At 36.3% G+C, this 17747-nt stretch overlaps 1 protein-coding gene across 1 annotated transcript; it reads right to left on the bottom strand.

Moving 5' to 3' along the window:
* Window positions 1–108: 108 nt before the first annotated feature.
* cabp7b (calcium binding protein 7b) lies at window positions 109–11015 on the bottom strand. Its single transcript, XM_067438733.1, has 5 exons — window positions 10003–11015; window positions 8719–8862; window positions 8229–8341; window positions 7677–7824; window positions 109–3103 (listed from the first exon to the last, which is right to left on the bottom strand). The coding sequence occupies exons 1-5, from the start codon at window positions 10109–10111 to the stop codon at window positions 2976–2978; spliced, it is 642 nt and encodes a 213-aa protein (XP_067294834.1). The 5' UTR covers window positions 10112–11015; the 3' UTR covers window positions 109–2975.
* Between the last annotated feature and the right edge of the window lie 6732 nt (window positions 11016–17747).

Below are 17747 nucleotides of genomic sequence, written 5' to 3'. Positions count from 1 at the left end.
GCAGAACTTATTGAAGTGCTGCTTACAGTGCTGCTTTAATTTCTGTCTCTGATACTCTGATCAGATTTTGTACTCTGTTGAATGGGTTGAATAATGAGAAAGACCAAAGAAGAAGCACCACTGGTTTAATTCAGTTGTTCACATGGTACATTTAAATGTAACATCAGCACATTTTGGCACATCATAAATTCAAGGTGGTTTTCTAGGGCTACATTGATGAAATATAAAGTTACATACATTGTATATATTACTGTTACATCACTACATTTATATAATAATGTGAGCTAATTTGTAACTGCCAATGTGTATCAGCCATTATGTTGAATGCAACAGATGTGCTGTAATTTTTCCATGTGACATAAGATGGATTTATATTAAAGAAATATTGGGAAAATACAAAAATAAAACTATTTCATATAATTCTAGGTGTCTTACCCATTTATTACTCTGATTTAAAAAAAACATATAACTATGTTAAATAATTTGCGTAAAAACAATTTGCACAGCATATCTCATGGTTGAGCTTTGGAAATCGAAAGCATGATATGTTTCTGGTGTCCTGAAATCAGTATATCTTAATTTGTATATATATCTATCACAGTAAATTGTCATCAAAAAGCATAGGTTGCATATTTTGAGAACAAAGGCTGACTTTAACATTACACAGTACAACATGTCATTGAATTACAAATGCATGCAACTGCAAAGAAAGAGGTTTTTGTCATCGCTTATTTTGCGCAAAGGTTGTGCCATTATATCAGCATTACCTTTATGATCCGATGTGTAAAAAAGCAGCAAGTCATAATGTCTGAGTTTGCTGATTACACATAATAGAAATACCTTCTGTAATATTAATCTGGATTAAGCTTCTCTCTACAACCTCTGTAAACTAATGCAATACTCCTATAATTTCAATCTTATGCAGTTGCAGATCCATTTAAATGCTTAGTCGTGACAGACATACATTATTGTTTTTCAGAAGTCAGAGAAAACATATTCTTTATATCAATGAATTGTCATATGTGATATATAGCGTGAACACGTGTACTGGGAAAGTGCACAAAAATATAGACTTTGAACTCCAAACCTAATACACACAAAACAACACCATCCAATTTACTGTTTAGGCACTGAGATTACTGACAAATGCATAAATTACAGATAGATGCTGGATGCATACATTTATTTCAGAGTATGCATAAGCCAAATATTGCTTGTTACCATTAACTCACACCTAACTTAAAGCTATTAGGTTCAAAATAGTACTTTAGAATAATGTACACTAGTGTTTCATTCCCTTTGAGTTATAAATGCATAAACTTAAAAGAAATGAGTTTTGAACCTAACTTGTAATTTTCCAGTTGACCAGGATAATGTGGAGACATAATGGAATAACACTTTACAATAAGATTTCATTTGTTTACATTAGTTAATTAAAGGGATAGTTCACTCAAAAATTACAATTCTGCCATCATTGTCAAACTATATGGGCCCTATTGACTTCAATTGGGAAGTCATTGGAGCCCATCATCAGTTTGGTTACCCATATTCTTCAAAATATCAGCACAAGAAAGAAACTCATTCAGGTTTGGAACAACTTGAGAGTTAGTAAATTATGGAAGAATCTTTATGTTTGGGCGAACTGTCCCTTTAATATATGAACTAAGAATAAACAATACTTTTAAAGTATTTATTAATGTTTCATTCCAACATTTACTAATATATGTATTTGATAACATTCGTTAAAGCACAGTGAACTAACATGAATAAACAATGAACGACTGTATATTTAACTAACATTAACAAAGACTAACACGTTTATTGCTCATTAGTTAATACATTAACTAATGTTAACAAATGAAACCTTATTGTGAAGTGTTACCCATAGGGGGTTAAAAGTAAATGTTAAGAGAAAGTCAATGGCATGATTCATAAATTAAGAATTTGACATTATACAAATTACAACACCCCAGAACAATGAGAACCACACATTGTTAAAGAAAATAAGTATAATATTGATACAGACTGATAATTCACTGACAACACTGATGTTATCAAAATGCTAAGAAACATTTCATGCAAATATGTAATCATATGTATTAACACTCAGAACAGTAATATTGCAGGATATCGACAGAAACATTTAGCCTCGTGTGGCACACAATACGAATAGTCTGTAATATTCAGGCATTTTTCACAATGCTTTTTCTCACAAATTAATAAAACACCTGTCAACAAACAATCCTGAGAGTCAAGACTGGAAGAAATACTGTTTTTGCAAGTTAACGAAAGACAATTGCACAGTTTTGATTCAGTAATGATTGATTCACTCACCATATTTATACTCTATTTTCCATCACAGTTTATTACTGGTACATTTCTAGTACATTCATTTTGTTTGTTTTTGAATTGCTCGGAGCCTAACTACTCCTAGTGACGAATAATATTTTATCTGTCATTTCGTTCTAGACAAATATCCCCAAAGGTCAAAACGGTGGTGTTTGGGACCATGTTTGTCAAATAAATCTTAAACTATGTACCATACATGATCCGGTGACACAATGTTGTTACAAATTGGGGAGATATTTTTGTCAATGTCATAATGTCATGTTAATGACTCTGACACAGTGTTGATATAAAGTGAATTACAACAATACAATATAATATGTGCTACATTATAATAGATGTCTACTTTGTAACATAAGGAATTTAATATTTTATTACTAAGTGCTCCTGTTTTGTTTCTACACAATAATGACCATGACACTTTTAAACGATATTGTTTTGGACTAATTGTTATTTTGGCTGTCTAACAACAGTCTGTCTTTACCTTGAGTTTATAGTAGAATGAAAATGCAGCCTTTGGTGTTTCTGTAAAACTGTGATCATTACAAACTAGCGACATTAGTGGACTTTTTTGCATTTTTACCTTGTTTCCTTTTGTCAGTCATCAGTTGTCTTAGAAACAGAACTGTTCATTTCATTCCTCTTCGAAGCATCTGATTGGCTGCGATGAGCATGACGCTGATGATAAATGCAATGGCGAAGGCACAAATCAAGCTCTTGCGCACACAGGTGTGCTTGACTTGTTGCATGGGACTGGCTTTGAGGACAAAGAAGAAAAATGGAAGATAAAAGATTATTAAAGATATCATTGGGTTTTTTCAACAGACATACAGTATATATTTAGCTATACACCATTCGTCCTTGAATCTGATTATTGATATAGTCCAACCACGGTAGGACTTATTACTGTTTGTATCACTGCACTTTCAGTAACTCTTTATGTAGGTTACATAGTTTCATAAGTTTGTGGCAACAAGTGACTGTCTTTATAAGTGAGTTAATTTATCTGTTGCTGTGTCTGAAACCACATACTCTATAGTAGCTGTTTGAAACTTACTTAAAGGGATAGTTCACCCAAAAATGAAAATGTGATGTTTATCTGTGTACCCCCAGGGCATCCAAGATGTAGGTGTGTTTGTTTCTTCAGTAGAACACAAATTAAGATTTTTTAACTCCAACTGTTGCTCATATGATGCATGTCAATGGGGTCTAATTATTTGAATTATTATTCTTTTTTTTGGGGTGAACTATCCCTTTAACAACCATTAAAAAGTAGTATGCTCTAGAGTGGGTATAGAAAGTATTCAGACCCCCTTAAATGTTTCGCTCTTTTTTTATATTGCAGCCATTTGCTAAAATTATTAAAGTTTTTTTTTTTCATAAATTTACACCCAGCACCCCAAAAAACAAACAAAAAAAACACAGAATTGTTTACAATTTTGCAGATTTATTAAAAAAGAAAAAACTGAAATATCACATGGTCCTAAGTATTCAGACCCTTTGCTGTGACACTCATATATTTAACTCATATATTTAAGTGGTGCTGTCCACTTCTTCTGATCATCCTTGAGATGGTTCTACACCTTCATTTGAGTCCAGCTGTGTTTGATTATACTGATTGGACTTGATTAGGAAAGCCACACACCTGTCTACATAAGACCTTACAGCTCACAGTGCATGTCAGAGCCAATGAGAATCATGAGGTCAAAGGAACTGCCTGAAGAGCTCAGAGACAGAATTTTGGCAAGGCACAGATCTGGCCAAGCTTACAAAAAAAATATGCTGAACTTAATGTTCCTAAGAGCAAAGTGGCCTCCATAATCCTTAAAAGGAAGACGTTTCGGGACGACCAGAACCCTTCCTAGAGCTGGCCGTCCGGCCAAACTGAGCTATCAGGGAAAAAGAGCCTTGGTGAGAGAGGCAAAGAAGAACCCAAAGATCACTGTGACTGAGCTCCAGAGATGCAGTCAGGAGATGGGAGAAAGTTGTAGAAAGTCAACCATCACTGCAGCCCTCCACCAGGCGGGGCTTTATGGCAGAGTGGCCAGACGAAAGCCTCTCCTCAGTGCAAGACACATGAAAGCCCGGATGGAGTTTGCTAAAAAACACCTGAAGGGCTCCAAGATGGTGAGAAATAAGATTCTCGGGTCTGATGAGAGCAAGATAGAACTTTTTGGCCTTAATTCTAAGTGGTATGTGTGGAGAAAACCAGGCACTGCTCATCACATGTCCAATACAGTTGCAGGGACAGGACGATTGGTTGCAATCGAGGGAAAGAAAAATGCGGCCAAAAAGCCGGAGTCCTCTGGAGAGACCTGAAAATGGCTGTCCACCAACATTTACCATCCAACCTGACAGAACTGAAGAGGATCTGCAAGGAGGAATGGCAGAGGATCCCCAAATCCAGGTGTAAAACACTTGTTGCATCTTTCCCAAAAAGAATCATGACTGTATTAGATCACAAGGGGTGCTACTACTAAATACCGAACAAATTGTCTGAATACTTAGGACCATGAGATATTTTAGTTTTTAATAAATCTGCAAAAATGTAAACAATTCTGTGTTTTTTCTGTCAATATGGGGTGCTGTGTGTAATGAGAAAAAAAAATGAACTTAAATGATTTTAGCAAATGGCTGCAATATAACAAATAGTGAAAAATGTAAAGGGGTATGAATTCTTTCCATACCCACTGTATATAGTATTATCAGAATCTCGGCAGAAGTAGTAGGTGTTCCTGTTTTTCTTTTTTTCTGGAATCCAAAATTGCATACTCACTACTTATTTTTATTAAGTAATTACTTCACAACTTCTAAAACGCTACACACTCAAAAGTATGTCCTTTTTCTTCACAAAAAGAGTCATAGTTTTAGGTCATAGTATAAGTAGGCGAACTGAGACGCAGCATATGTGTTTGAACATGCTACTCTGTTAGCGTATTGTTTTTGGCATACTACAGTGCCTTGTGAAAGTATTCGGCCAACCTTGAACTTTGCGACCTTTTGCGACATTTTAAGCTTCAAACCTAATGATATGAAACTGTAATTTTTTGTGAAGAATCAACAATAAGTGGGACACAATCATGAAGTGGAACGAAATTTATTGGATATTTCAAAAAATGTTATCAAATCAAAAACTGAAAAATTGGGTGTGCAAAATGATTCGGCCCCCTTAAGTTATTACTTTGTAGCGCCACCTTTTGCTGCGATTACAGCTGTAAGTCGCTTGGGGTATGTCTCTATCAGTTTTGCACATCGAGAGACTGACATTTTTAAACATTCCTCCTTGCAGAACAGCTCGAGCTCAGTGAGGTTGGATGGAGAGCGTTTGTGAACAGCAGTTTTCAGTTCTTTCCACAGATTCTCGATTAGATTCAGGTCTGGACTTTAACTTGGCCATTCTAACACCTCAATGTTTATTTTTGAATCATTCCATTGTAGATTTTGCTTTATGTTTTGGATCATTGTCTTGTTGGAAGACAATTCTCCGTCCCAGTCTCAGATCTTTTGCAGACTTCATCAGGTTTTCTTCCAGAATGGTCCTGTATTTGGCTCCATCCATCTTCCCATCAATTTTAACCCTCTTCACTGTCCCTGCTGAAGAAAAGCAGGACTTAAACCACGATGCTGCCACCACCCCGTTTGACAGTGGGGATGGTGTGTTCGGGGTGATGAGCTGTGTTGCTTTTACGAAAACGTTTTAACGTTTTGCATTGTTGCCAAAAAGTTCAATTTTGGTTTAATCTGACCAGAGCACCGTCTTCCACATGTTTGGTGTGTCTCCCAGGTGGCTTGTGGCAAACTTTAAACTACACTTTTTATGGATATCTTTAAGAAATGGCTTTCTTCTTGCCACTCTTCCATAAAGGCCAGATTTGTGCAGTATACGATTGATTGTTGTCCTATGGACAGAGTCTCCCACCTCAGCTGTAGATCTCTGCAGTTCATCCAGAGTGATCATGGGCCTCTTGGCTGCATCTCTGATCAGTCTTCTCCTTGTATGAGCTGAAAGTTTAGAGGGATGGCCAGGTCTTGGTAGATTTGCAGTGGTCTGATACTCCTTCCATTTCAATATTATCAACGCAGTGCTCCTTTGGGATGTTTAAAGCTTGGGAAATCTTTTTGTATCCAAATCCGGCTTTAAACTTGTCCACAACAGTATCTCGGACCTGCCTGGTGTGTTCCTGGTTCTTCATGAGGCTCTCTGCGCTTTAAACGGACCTCTGAGACTATCACAGTGCAGGTGCATTTATACAGAGACTTGATTACACACAGGTGGATTCTATTTATCATCATTAGTCATTTAGGTCAACATTGGATCAATCAGAGATCCTCACTGAAATTATGGAGAGAGTTTGCTGCACTGAAAGTAAAGGGGCCGAATAATTTTGCACGCCCAATATTTCCGTTTTTGATTTGTTAAAAAAGTTTGAAATATCCAATAAATTTCGTTCCACTTCATGATTGTGTCCCACTTGTTGTTGATTTTCAACAAAAAATAACACTTTCATATCATTATGTTTGAAGCCTGAAATGTGGCAAAAGGTCGCAAAGTTCAAGGGGGCCGAAGACTTTCGCAAGGCACTGTATATAGTAGAGAAATTTGTGATTTTGGATGTAGCCATGTGTTTGGACATGCTAGTCTGTTAGCATACTGTTTTTTGGCATACTATATAGTAGAGAAATTTGCGATTTTGGATTTAGCCATGTGTTTGGCTTTGCTACTCTTCAAGTGTACTGTTTTTGGCTTACTGTATAGTAAGGAAGTAATAGATTTTGGATGCAGTGATTGATTTGCTCATAAGCATGGATTAAATTAATAACAAAACAAGCGGCTGAATTCGATATTGCACAGTACCATACTACTCTTACTATTTTTGCTATATATGGCAGAAATAATTTGGGTAATATTCTAGTATGTTAATCTGAAATTAGCCCATCTTCATAAAAATATATTTTCTACTGAAGAGTTTGAGCTGTGCAAGTTCTCAATTGCAGATACACTCCCTGGTGTCCTGCTCAAACAGATTCATGAGCTCCTTTATTTCCCCAGGACTATCAACAGCATATATTTCAGCTAAAAATAGATAGGCTAGTTTTTCTACACTGCAGCAATGGCCTCAGTGTCTTAGGTTTTTAATGGAGTTGACAGACAAATTTGATTGACATGATAATGCCCAGACATTTCATAATGAAATGAATGTGCGGGCACACACAGGGAGCGCATATGCTAGAGAAAAATAAAGTCAAGGTCAATGTATCATGTTTATATCAGTTTTGTTATGTTTCCCTTTCTTTTTTCTTTTGAGAATTGTTAGTGTTGGAAGACTTACTGTCAATATCTACTTGGCACTCGGGGCTGTTTAAGTGACTCTCCTCTGTCATTATAATGTTCTCAATGTCTTTCATTGTCAAATGGTCACAGAAGGTGTCATACAGGAGTCTCTTCAGCTCATCCACAGTCAGCTTTTGCATGTCACACTAATGCCACAAGGAGAAAAGAGAGTAAAATTGACCTTTTCATTAAAGGAACAATGTTCAAAATGCCAAATGTTCCTGCAAATGACTATATAAGCACTATAAATGATCTGCGGCTAATGCATAGATTAGTTATCCTAAATAGCACATTTAAGAGAATATTGCCTTTTAATGGATTAAAGCAGCACTTTCAACATTCATTTTAATTCAGTGATATTACTACCAAAGGAATGTCAGCAAGCTAATTGCAGAGTGTGAATAATGTATGAATAATCTTTTTTTCCACCAGTAATCACAGGGAGTCACAGAACAATGGGGCAAAGTCAAGCTGAAGCCAGACAGAACTAATCATTGAGACTGTATATGGGGCAAAATAATTGAGATTATTTCAAAGAAAACCTCCACACCTTCCAGAATATGGAGTCAAACTCGGCTCCGTGGAACCTGTCAGGCATGCCAGCTGAAGACAGTTTTGGTCCGAGGAGTGCTACAAACTCTTCAAAGTCAACCTGACCGTCACCTGCAAAATTAAAGATACGAAAACAGAGACCAGCTTCACTGTAACCTGATGGGAGATTGTAATCTTACGCTGATCCAGCAGAACAGCCAGACTCTAATCTTTGAATCGTTATCAGAAACATCAGGCCTTTGTTCAATGATTCACAATTATCATAACAATATTGAATTGTTTTGCTCTCACAGTTGTTTTGTATCGAATTTGCAATTCCGCCATACCTCTCTAATATTTGCTCCCGTAACATTGCTTAGATCTAATCGAAACGAGACAAATTAATAGCGATCCAAAGAATATCACGTCATTAAGCAAAGAATGTTCTGTGCTGAAATGCGCAGAGCTTATGTGTCCGAAGCATGAAATGTTTGTGAGGGCTGAAATACCATCCATGTCCAGTCTCTGAATGATCACCTCCAGCTCCACTTCGTTTGGCATGTAACCAAGAGACCGCATGGCCACTCCCAGCTCCTGTTTTGAGATGAATCCATTCCCATCACGGTCAAACACCTTAAAGGCTTCACGGATCTCTGCAGATGTGCCAGATACATTGCTGTCACAATATACAATGACGAAAACTTTTCCAATGATCCTAATATTAACTTTAGCATTCAGTATAGGTATGCCTGATTGGAAAGTCACTTTCTGACTTCCTCTAAATTCCTCTAAATTAAATACAATGGAAAAAAGGATAAATAAGTGCCATGATTTATTACCCCCTAAATATCAGGAGACGATCAAATAAAGCATTATTAATAACTGTAATTAAAAGTCATTAATAAAAGCCACAAGGACATTTTTATGTCCTTCTGAAAATATTTTAATTTGCCATGGTATCATCATAGTGGATGTGATAGATATAATACAAAATTGCAGTTATTGACATGGTGTATATGGACGCAACGGACTATAATAAAGCTAAAGCAGATACGAGATATGCTATCTGATTTCATATTCCAACCTTTCATAAATTAAAATGCTTTAAATAAATTCCCCACATCACTAATATAATTAAGGAAAAATTAAGAGGTAGGCCTGTATCGCTCAGGAACTGAATGAGTGTCAGCTAGGTCTGTGCATCACATCCATGCACATATTTGAAGGCTGACACAGAAAAAATATGTATAAAATTGTCACAAAATGTGTTTCTCGAAGACACTTGGATGGGCAGTATGGAAGAGTGGAATGTTTGATGCATAGTTCACATTGATTTTATATGGTGTGAGCACCTATCAAAATGATTAGCCATTTGACATTAAATGTGACTTTGTCAAAGATTCAGCATTATTTGTAATTGTTGACTGTCATTCAAGTGTTACGATACTACAGACATTTGCGACATTTGTGTTTAGATATGAACGCCCACCTTCACCCTTCATATTGCAAGCTTTGAACTCCAGATTTAATGTGACGGCGTTTGTTCATACGGTCGTTTGAAAACCAACAAAATCTAAATGGAAATATCTACAATTCGTATTAGTCTATACATGACAAAAAGAAAGAAAAGAAATCAGTAATGTGTAGGAAAAAACAAGCACTTTCTTCATTGTGGACAGTAGAGGCTGCCGCAGGGCGCTCTCCGTGATACTGAAAGCCACATTCACAAAGTACTCGCAGCACTATCGCCACAGATAACGTCCCCATTCAACTTAAAATGAAATATCACTTACCCTCCACTTCATCCTCGGGGAGGCTGACGGGAGCCTTGTAGGAGAGGATATCTGGAATTGAGCAAAGTCCCCTGTACATGAACCTGGAAGTCACAGCACGCACTGGCATTTCTGCGAAGGCAAGCCAACGCTTGTATCCTGATCTTCATATAGCACCTGTAGTTCGGCCACTGCAACTTTACTACAGAGCGCTTTGTGGAAGCTCAAAGCCAACGATCAAAACGCGTGTCTGATTCATCTCCATCCAGGTGCGATTAGTCACTCTGCACACATGCAGACATGATCATTCATTCGATCGATTGCGGATTGCTTTGTATCAGGTGAAAAAACTATTGCCATATGATTTTACGAATTCAAACATTCAAGTATTGCCATTCAGACGGAGCTTGTATGGTACAGGTATGCGTATATTGCTGGAAATAATGTCCCCCGTGTTCTGCACATCTTCAACTGGTTTTGAAGGATAAACGGAGAGCATCCCAACGCCTTCAAAAACAACGGGCTTTTCAATCGTTTCTCCTTGAGATTACGGTGGCTCCATTAGCTTATATTTACCCGGTATAAATCTACACGATGTACACGGACACCTCCGCTCGAGTGCAAAAAAACAGAAATGTGTCACATTATACTAATGCGCAATACCTCCTGGGCATCACCGCCTCTCTCACGCGCTTGATGCAATCCTACAGGTAGTCGAACGGTCTCGAGTTTTACAAATCAAGATATGTTGAAGCATTCCAATCATAGAGATTTGTAACATTTTAATCATTTTCGTCCATTATCGGATAAAATGTGGCATGCTCTTAAATAAATGTCAAAGCACACGAGAAAAAGGGACCCTCCATAACAGAATGATAAATAACGTGTTGATGTACTAATAGAAATGACTGATAGCAACTGATTCGCGGAAGCTCGAGATGCTAAACAAAAATCCAAGAATCCTCTGTGCAGATGTGTCCTCGGTGAGGTCTGATCCACGAATGCGCGAGCGCCTTGTGTCCCCCTCAGCCAAAGTCACTCGCCCACTCTATATGCGCGCGCTCAAACGCGCTTAAAAGCCCACTTTTAGTCAAACTCTTTCGATTTCTCCAAAAGCTTTTATCTTTATGTTTTGTTGTTGTTGTTATTTTGTCGGTAACGCAATGGGCACTGATCTGAATAAGGGTCAGAAATTATGCATTCAGGTTTTTTAGTCTACTCTATGCTTTGTAGGCCTATGTGGCTGTAGGCTAATATACACTTTATAATACATTTTGAAATGTTACGTAAGTTATATGAATAAACTCGTAAAGGTAACACTTTATAATAAGGTTTCATTAGTTAACTACTTTATAGTTAATATGAACTAACAATGAAAAATACATCTACAGTATTATGGAAATCAAATGTTGTTAGCATTCGTTAATCAGTAAACTAACACAAACAATGAATACAGTAATGAACAGCTGTATTTTTATTAACTAACATTAACAAAACATTATAAATACTGTACAAATGTATTACTCATTGTTAGTTCATGTTAGTTATGTACATAGTACATAATGCACTGTGAAAAAAAAAGTAATGTCTCCAATTGAACATTTTCTAGTGACTGATCACATTTTAATTTTTCAGTTGGCCAAATTGAACTTCTGTGAATTGATGCAATTTAATTCACAGAAATTCAATTTGGCCAACTGAAAAATTTAGATCTGATCAGTCACTAGGAAATTTTCAGTTGGGGCCTGATTTTTATTTTATTTTATAGTGTGTTAACCTTATTGTAAAGTGTTACCTGTACAATATTACTGTATTAAACTATATTAAAGCATAGCTTTTTTTATAACCAGTATCGTTACAAATTTGTTCGCACTGTTATGTGCCCGATAACCAATATACAGAACCGATATTTATTAATTGTTTTACTTCTGTTTTTGATAATTATAACAACAGCACTGAACTGAACACACTGTTTTATTAAACATTTTTTAAATACTGTAATTTCTGCAATTTCAATCCCTCCCTACATAGAAAACAAGACACACATAGATATGTATAGATAGATACCACATTCAGGCCATCTTGCAACAGTCAGTGATTGTAAAACCACCAAGATTTAAATTCCTGAAAAATGGGATAACCTTTCACAGGTGAGAATGTGTTGGTTTGTGTTTTGGTTGTGTTAAAATCTTTAATAAAGTATGTAACAAACTATATACTATTATTTCATTGTCTCAGCGGGTTTGTTAAGCTGTTAGATGATATCAGGCTATTGAAGTAGATGCTTCTGAGAAAAAAAGAAAAAAAAAGTAGTTGGATTTGCTTGGCTGTGTGGATTGAAGCATTGTCTTGCACAAAAAAAAAAACAATCCTTCGAGTTGGGGAACATTGTCAGAGCGAGTTATTTTTCTTTCAGGATAATCTTGTACATGGCTTGAGTTATGCGTCCTTGGCAAAGAAGCATCTGCCCAATTCTAACCACCAATCCTCCACCAAATTACACATTAGGCTTGAAAGACTCTGAGTTATAGGCCTCTCCAGGTCTCTTTTTAACCATTAGAGGGCCAGGTGTTGGGCAAAGCTGAAAACTGGACTCATCACAGAAGATCAGAATCAGGCAGATCTGTATTTGTGAAGGACACAGGACTCAACATGATTCCTTCTGCTCGGAAAGTTTTCCCCCAACTTGAAGGATTGTTTTTTTCCTCCAGGACAATGCTCCAATCCACACGGGCCAACCAAGGTGTGGACGGAGCTCCGCCAGATCAAGACCCTGTCATGGCCACCACAATCTCCAGACCTGAACCCCACTGAAAACCTCTGGAATGCAAGTAAGAGTGTAACCAAACAATAAGCCAAGCTGCTTGAGTTTTTTTCGCCAGGAGGGGCATAAAGTCCCCCAACAGCAGAGTGACCGACTGATGTGAAAGCTGTGATTGGAAATCAGGGTTATTCAACCAAATATTGATTTCTGAAACCTTCCTAAGTTAAAGCATTAGTATTGAATATAAACTTGTTTTTATTTGCATTATTCAAGGTCTTAATACATTGCATCTTTTTTTCATCATTTCGACCAGTTGTCTTTTTCTGCAATAAATGTTCTGACTATATTTCTTATTTGAATTTTGAAAGCAACACTCAAAAAAAATTCTCTTTAAACTTACTTAATATAATTATGGACAGTGGTTCCACACAAGCTAATTATGTTTTATTAACATTAATAGATTTTTTTGAATCTATGCAAGCTCCTTGTGTTGTGACAACACAATTGAATGAGAGAGAATCTAAGTGAAATTGTACTGTCCAACCAAATCAATGGTATTGCTTCCATGTAACTTAAACCTTTTAAGTTCAGTGAACTTGCTTTAGTTCATTTAAAACTGGCTAAATATGTTTCATTCAACCAACACAAGGAGATTTGTCTCAAATAACTCATTTAAATTATGGACAGTGGTTCCATCCAATTAGTTTTTGTTACTTTAACTCAATGTTTTCTATTTAAAGTTATGCCATTCAAATCAGCATTTTGTTTGTGTGTGTTTGTCTTCTAGAGTCATAAAAAAGTCAAGATGCGTAACAAAGAATCAAACTGTATTTGTTACAGGGTTGCAAGTACATTCAAGACATCTGTGGAAATGCATTAACATTAGCTAAATGACTTTTACAACGTCATACTGTTAAGAGTAGAGTAATTCTTCAGCAAAGTCACTGAAAGTTAAAAAATAAAAATAATAACCTCTATAAAACTTGGTAAAGGATAAATACAATTAAATTAAAGGGTTAGTTCACCCAAATATGAAAATAATGTAATTTATTACTCACCCTGATGCCGTTCCAGACCTCTAAGAACTTTGTTCCTCTTCAGACACAAATGAAAATATTAGTGTTGAAATCCGATGGCTCAGAAAGGCCTCCATTGGCCACAATGTCATTTCCTCTCTCAAGACCCATAAAAGGCACTAAATATGTCTTTACAACGCCCATATCACTACAGTGGCTCTACAATAATTTTATGAAGCAACGAGAAGAGTTTTTGTGCGCAAAAAAAAACCCTAAATAACTACGTGACGGCCGAAAACATTTCTTCCTGAAGCTTCGGAGTGTTATGAATTAGCGGATCGATTCAGCGGTTCGGATCGCGGGGTTTTAAAATCGCTGACGTCTTTAGTAACTTTTATGGGTTTTGAGAGAGGAAATGTCATTGCTTCCAGTGGAAGCCTTTCTGAGCCATTGGATTTCAACAAAAATATCTTCATTTGTGTTCAATGATGAACAGAGGTCTTACGGGTCTGGAACATCATAAGGGTAAGTAATTAAATTACATTATTTTCATTTTTGGGTGAACTAACCCTTTTAATGATTTTTACAAAATTTAGACAGTTACATTAACATTTTGGCATTCCAGGAAGTCCTTACGCAAACATATCAGAGAAGAGCTTGGTCTTCAGTGTTTAACAGCTTGGTCTTCAGTGTTGCACTTTATTGGATAACTTGTTGACATCCAGCTCCAGAACTAACTTTTGCAGTACATTGAATGTGTACCTGAGTTCAGGAGGGTAGCTCAAGTTCAGTCCATATATCAGTCATGGCTGTTGCATATGGGACACTGCTAAGATCCTGAAGAAATGTTGACCCTCTAACACCACTCCCACATCTGCTGGGCTGTCTTCTATGTATTGCACCTTCAAGTCTTATTACATAAATTCCCATCACTGTCTTCTGGATCGCCTCCTCAGTGCTGGCAATGTCTGCATCCTAGAGGGGACATTTAAAAAGAATACAATACTCTTAAATTCTTGTGTATTAACTTTAACAAAGCATTTAGCATCCTGAAAAATGCAGAAAACATTTAAAAAGCACATATACTCACAATATACTCCCATATCAGACTGCTAGGGTCTTCATTCAGGTAGACACCGAGAGATTCAATTATGCATTGTCTCTTCACTTCAATGTCATCAGTCTAAAGATACAAATAAGAACATTAACAAAATATAGCCTTTACATTCAGCTCTCTACCACATGTAATTGTGTAAAACATTCGAACGATCTAATTTAGGAAAACTGATGAAACTGCATTTTGCACCAAATTTTACACACACACACACACACACACACACACACACACACACACACACACACACACACACACACACACACACAAACACACACCCATATATATATATATATATATATATATATATATATATATATATATATATATATATATATATATATATATATATATATATATATATATATTAACCCATTTACTGTCAAGTATCGTTGTCAAGTATGACCCCAGATGGTTAATCAACATTCACTGCTCGTTAAAACGCACTCATTAGACAGATTAAAGTAATATTTGACCACAGTTTGATAAAACTTGGTTGTAGTGAAATTAATTTCCTAATTTATGTAAGGAGTGCAAAATAATTGATCTGTAATTAACAATTTTTCTAATGCACTAATTGATACAGTCTGCTCACAGCTAATACTATATCAGTGCAATACGTACTGTAGCAGAATTCATAAAATTTAGGCTAAATACTATCATTGAGCCAAACCATAGATTGTAACAAAAGTCAGCAAAAATATTACTACTTTTTAAAAATCTTAAAAAGCAATAGAGTGCTTCACTTACCTTAGCCAAAAAACGTAGCTCTCTATCAATGAAGTAGTGACATTTCTTTATTTCACCATAGGTACGGATGAACTGGAAAAGCCATGATGAAAAACATACTGTCATTCATTCATATATATATGATATATAATACATATTTATGGGAGGAAAATGCTTAGAAATTACACATTATATATATATATATATATATATATATATATATATATATATATATATATATATATATATATATATATATATATATTGTGTAATTTCTAAGCATTTTCCTCCCATAAATGCTTAAGGTGGCTAATAATACTGAGAGGGTAATATTACAAGATCAAATTCTTATTAATAAACCACAGGCTGTGCGCAGATAAACAGATTAACCAGAAAATGAACTCTTAACATGATGTGTAACGTTAATGTTAAGTAAACTGAATGTGTTGCAATGCATTCACTAGCAGGCTTAATCTGCTTATCTGCATGTAGTACGGTTTATTAATAAGGTGTACACTAACTTCATAGTTATAAACTTCACACACACGTCCTTCGAAGTCGCTTATTTCAACGTAAATAGCTAATAACCACGACATCAGAAATGGGAATTAACGTAACATAATACATTTACGATAGCACGTGAAGGCAGCATGCATGCCACGTGAAAATGCCTGTAACTAAACGCGTTGCATTCATATTTCTATGCTTTATTTGTATGTTTTCCCGGAGTTTGATTTTTATAGTATTACAGTCTTAGTACATTAAGCCACTTTAAATGTTTTTCACTTCAAGCGTTTTTGAATGCCTGATAACTTAACTGCTCGTTTCATTAACTTAAAACTAGGTTAACTGAAAACTATTTAAGAATTTTAGTATGTTGCCCAAACATTTTTTCCACGTCCATACATAACGTTACATATATAAGTGTTATACACTAACGTGAACTCCCAAAAATGGCACATTATTTCCCACAATACTTGATAGTTAAACAACAGACATCCCAGAACAGACTTAACGAAATATTAACAGAAATAAAAGACTTTGCCTTTAGATAAACTTTATATTTTCTTACCTTGCCACCTTCGTGCTGCGCGTCGTCTTCAAGTTCATCCAATACGTTGGAAATCGTCACATCCGGGTTTTTTTTTTTTTTTTTTTTGAATTGCGAAATGAAACCGTTTACATTACTTTAACGATTGATAATTAAGTATAGTGTAAAGTGATGCAGGTTAAGTTAATTTAACGCAATACAATAGTGTTTTGGTGGCAAAATAAATATATATGTGTTATTTTAACAAAAAATATTTGGGTAAAAGGAACAGTGCCACAAAGTCATTTTTTTGAGTGAATGCTGCCAGTAGTATGTAGAATAAATCAAAATGGTTAAGGGGGGGGGGGGGGATGCTGTTTCATGCATACTGAGCTTTTCACACTGTTAAAGACTTGGATTCCCATCCTAAACATAGACAAAGTTTCAAAAACTAATGTTGGACGTTTGATGGAGTATTTCTGTGTCAAAAATACTCCTTCCGGTTTCTCACAAGTTTCGGAGAGTTTTTTTCGAGTATGGCTCGGCTTGACGTTAATAGAGCGGAAGGTCCTTGTATGGGCCGTACGGGCTCTTCTCCCGGTAGGGTGCGCGCGCGTGTGACTAGAGCGAGAGAGGAAATGCACGCCCATACACTCCCACCGCGCTCCACTTTATTCCTATCTGTGACATCAAGCGACTTCAACGCTTCAGCATAGCAAATCACTGCTGTCAGGACTTCACCAAATCATACCAAAGAAGTGTGTTTTTGACGGAGCGGTCCCAGCGATAAAGGTTCGGTCCTGCTTTGGAAGCAGCCAGTGAGTAAAACTGCTTCAAATGTCTCTGCTATTAGCTACCGTCGCATGAGTAAACATCAGTAAACGACACGATCGCGTGCTTCGTCATTCGAATGCGCTAACGGACTCCATTGTTTGTATAACGTTACACTAGTCTGACGTGCAAAACCGTTTTGCTTGCTACTGCTAAGGTTTAGTCGCATACAATAGTCCATAAACCGAATCATGTCCTCATAAACTGCGCGTAAAGACACACAAAGGCCACTAAATACAGTACATACCACAGAGACGGACGTCCTGCTGTTGCCGTTTCTCC

Source organism: Pseudorasbora parva, chromosome 3 (assembly GCF_024679245.1).
Source record: "Pseudorasbora parva isolate DD20220531a chromosome 3, ASM2467924v1, whole genome shotgun sequence".
Lineage (NCBI taxonomy): Eukaryota > Metazoa > Chordata > Actinopteri > Cypriniformes > Gobionidae > Pseudorasbora > Pseudorasbora parva.
Note: the sequence above shows the minus strand (reverse complement) of the source record. Positions and strands in the feature narration are given on the sequence as shown.

Excerpts from the sequence above, each read along its gene's own strand:
- cabp7b (XM_067438733.1), bottom strand. The coding sequence starts at position 10,111 with ATGCCAGTGCGTGCTGTGACTTCCAGGTTCATGTACAGGGGACTTTGC. Across the intron at positions 8,863-10,002 it reads CCCCGAGGATGAAGTGGAGG|AGATCCGTGAAGCCTTTAAG; the intron begins GTAAGTGATATT and ends GCACATCTGCAG. Across the intron at positions 8,342-8,718 it reads TCAGAGACTGGACATGGATG|GTGACGGTCAGGTTGACTTT; the intron begins GTATTTCAGCCC and ends TTAATTTTGCAG.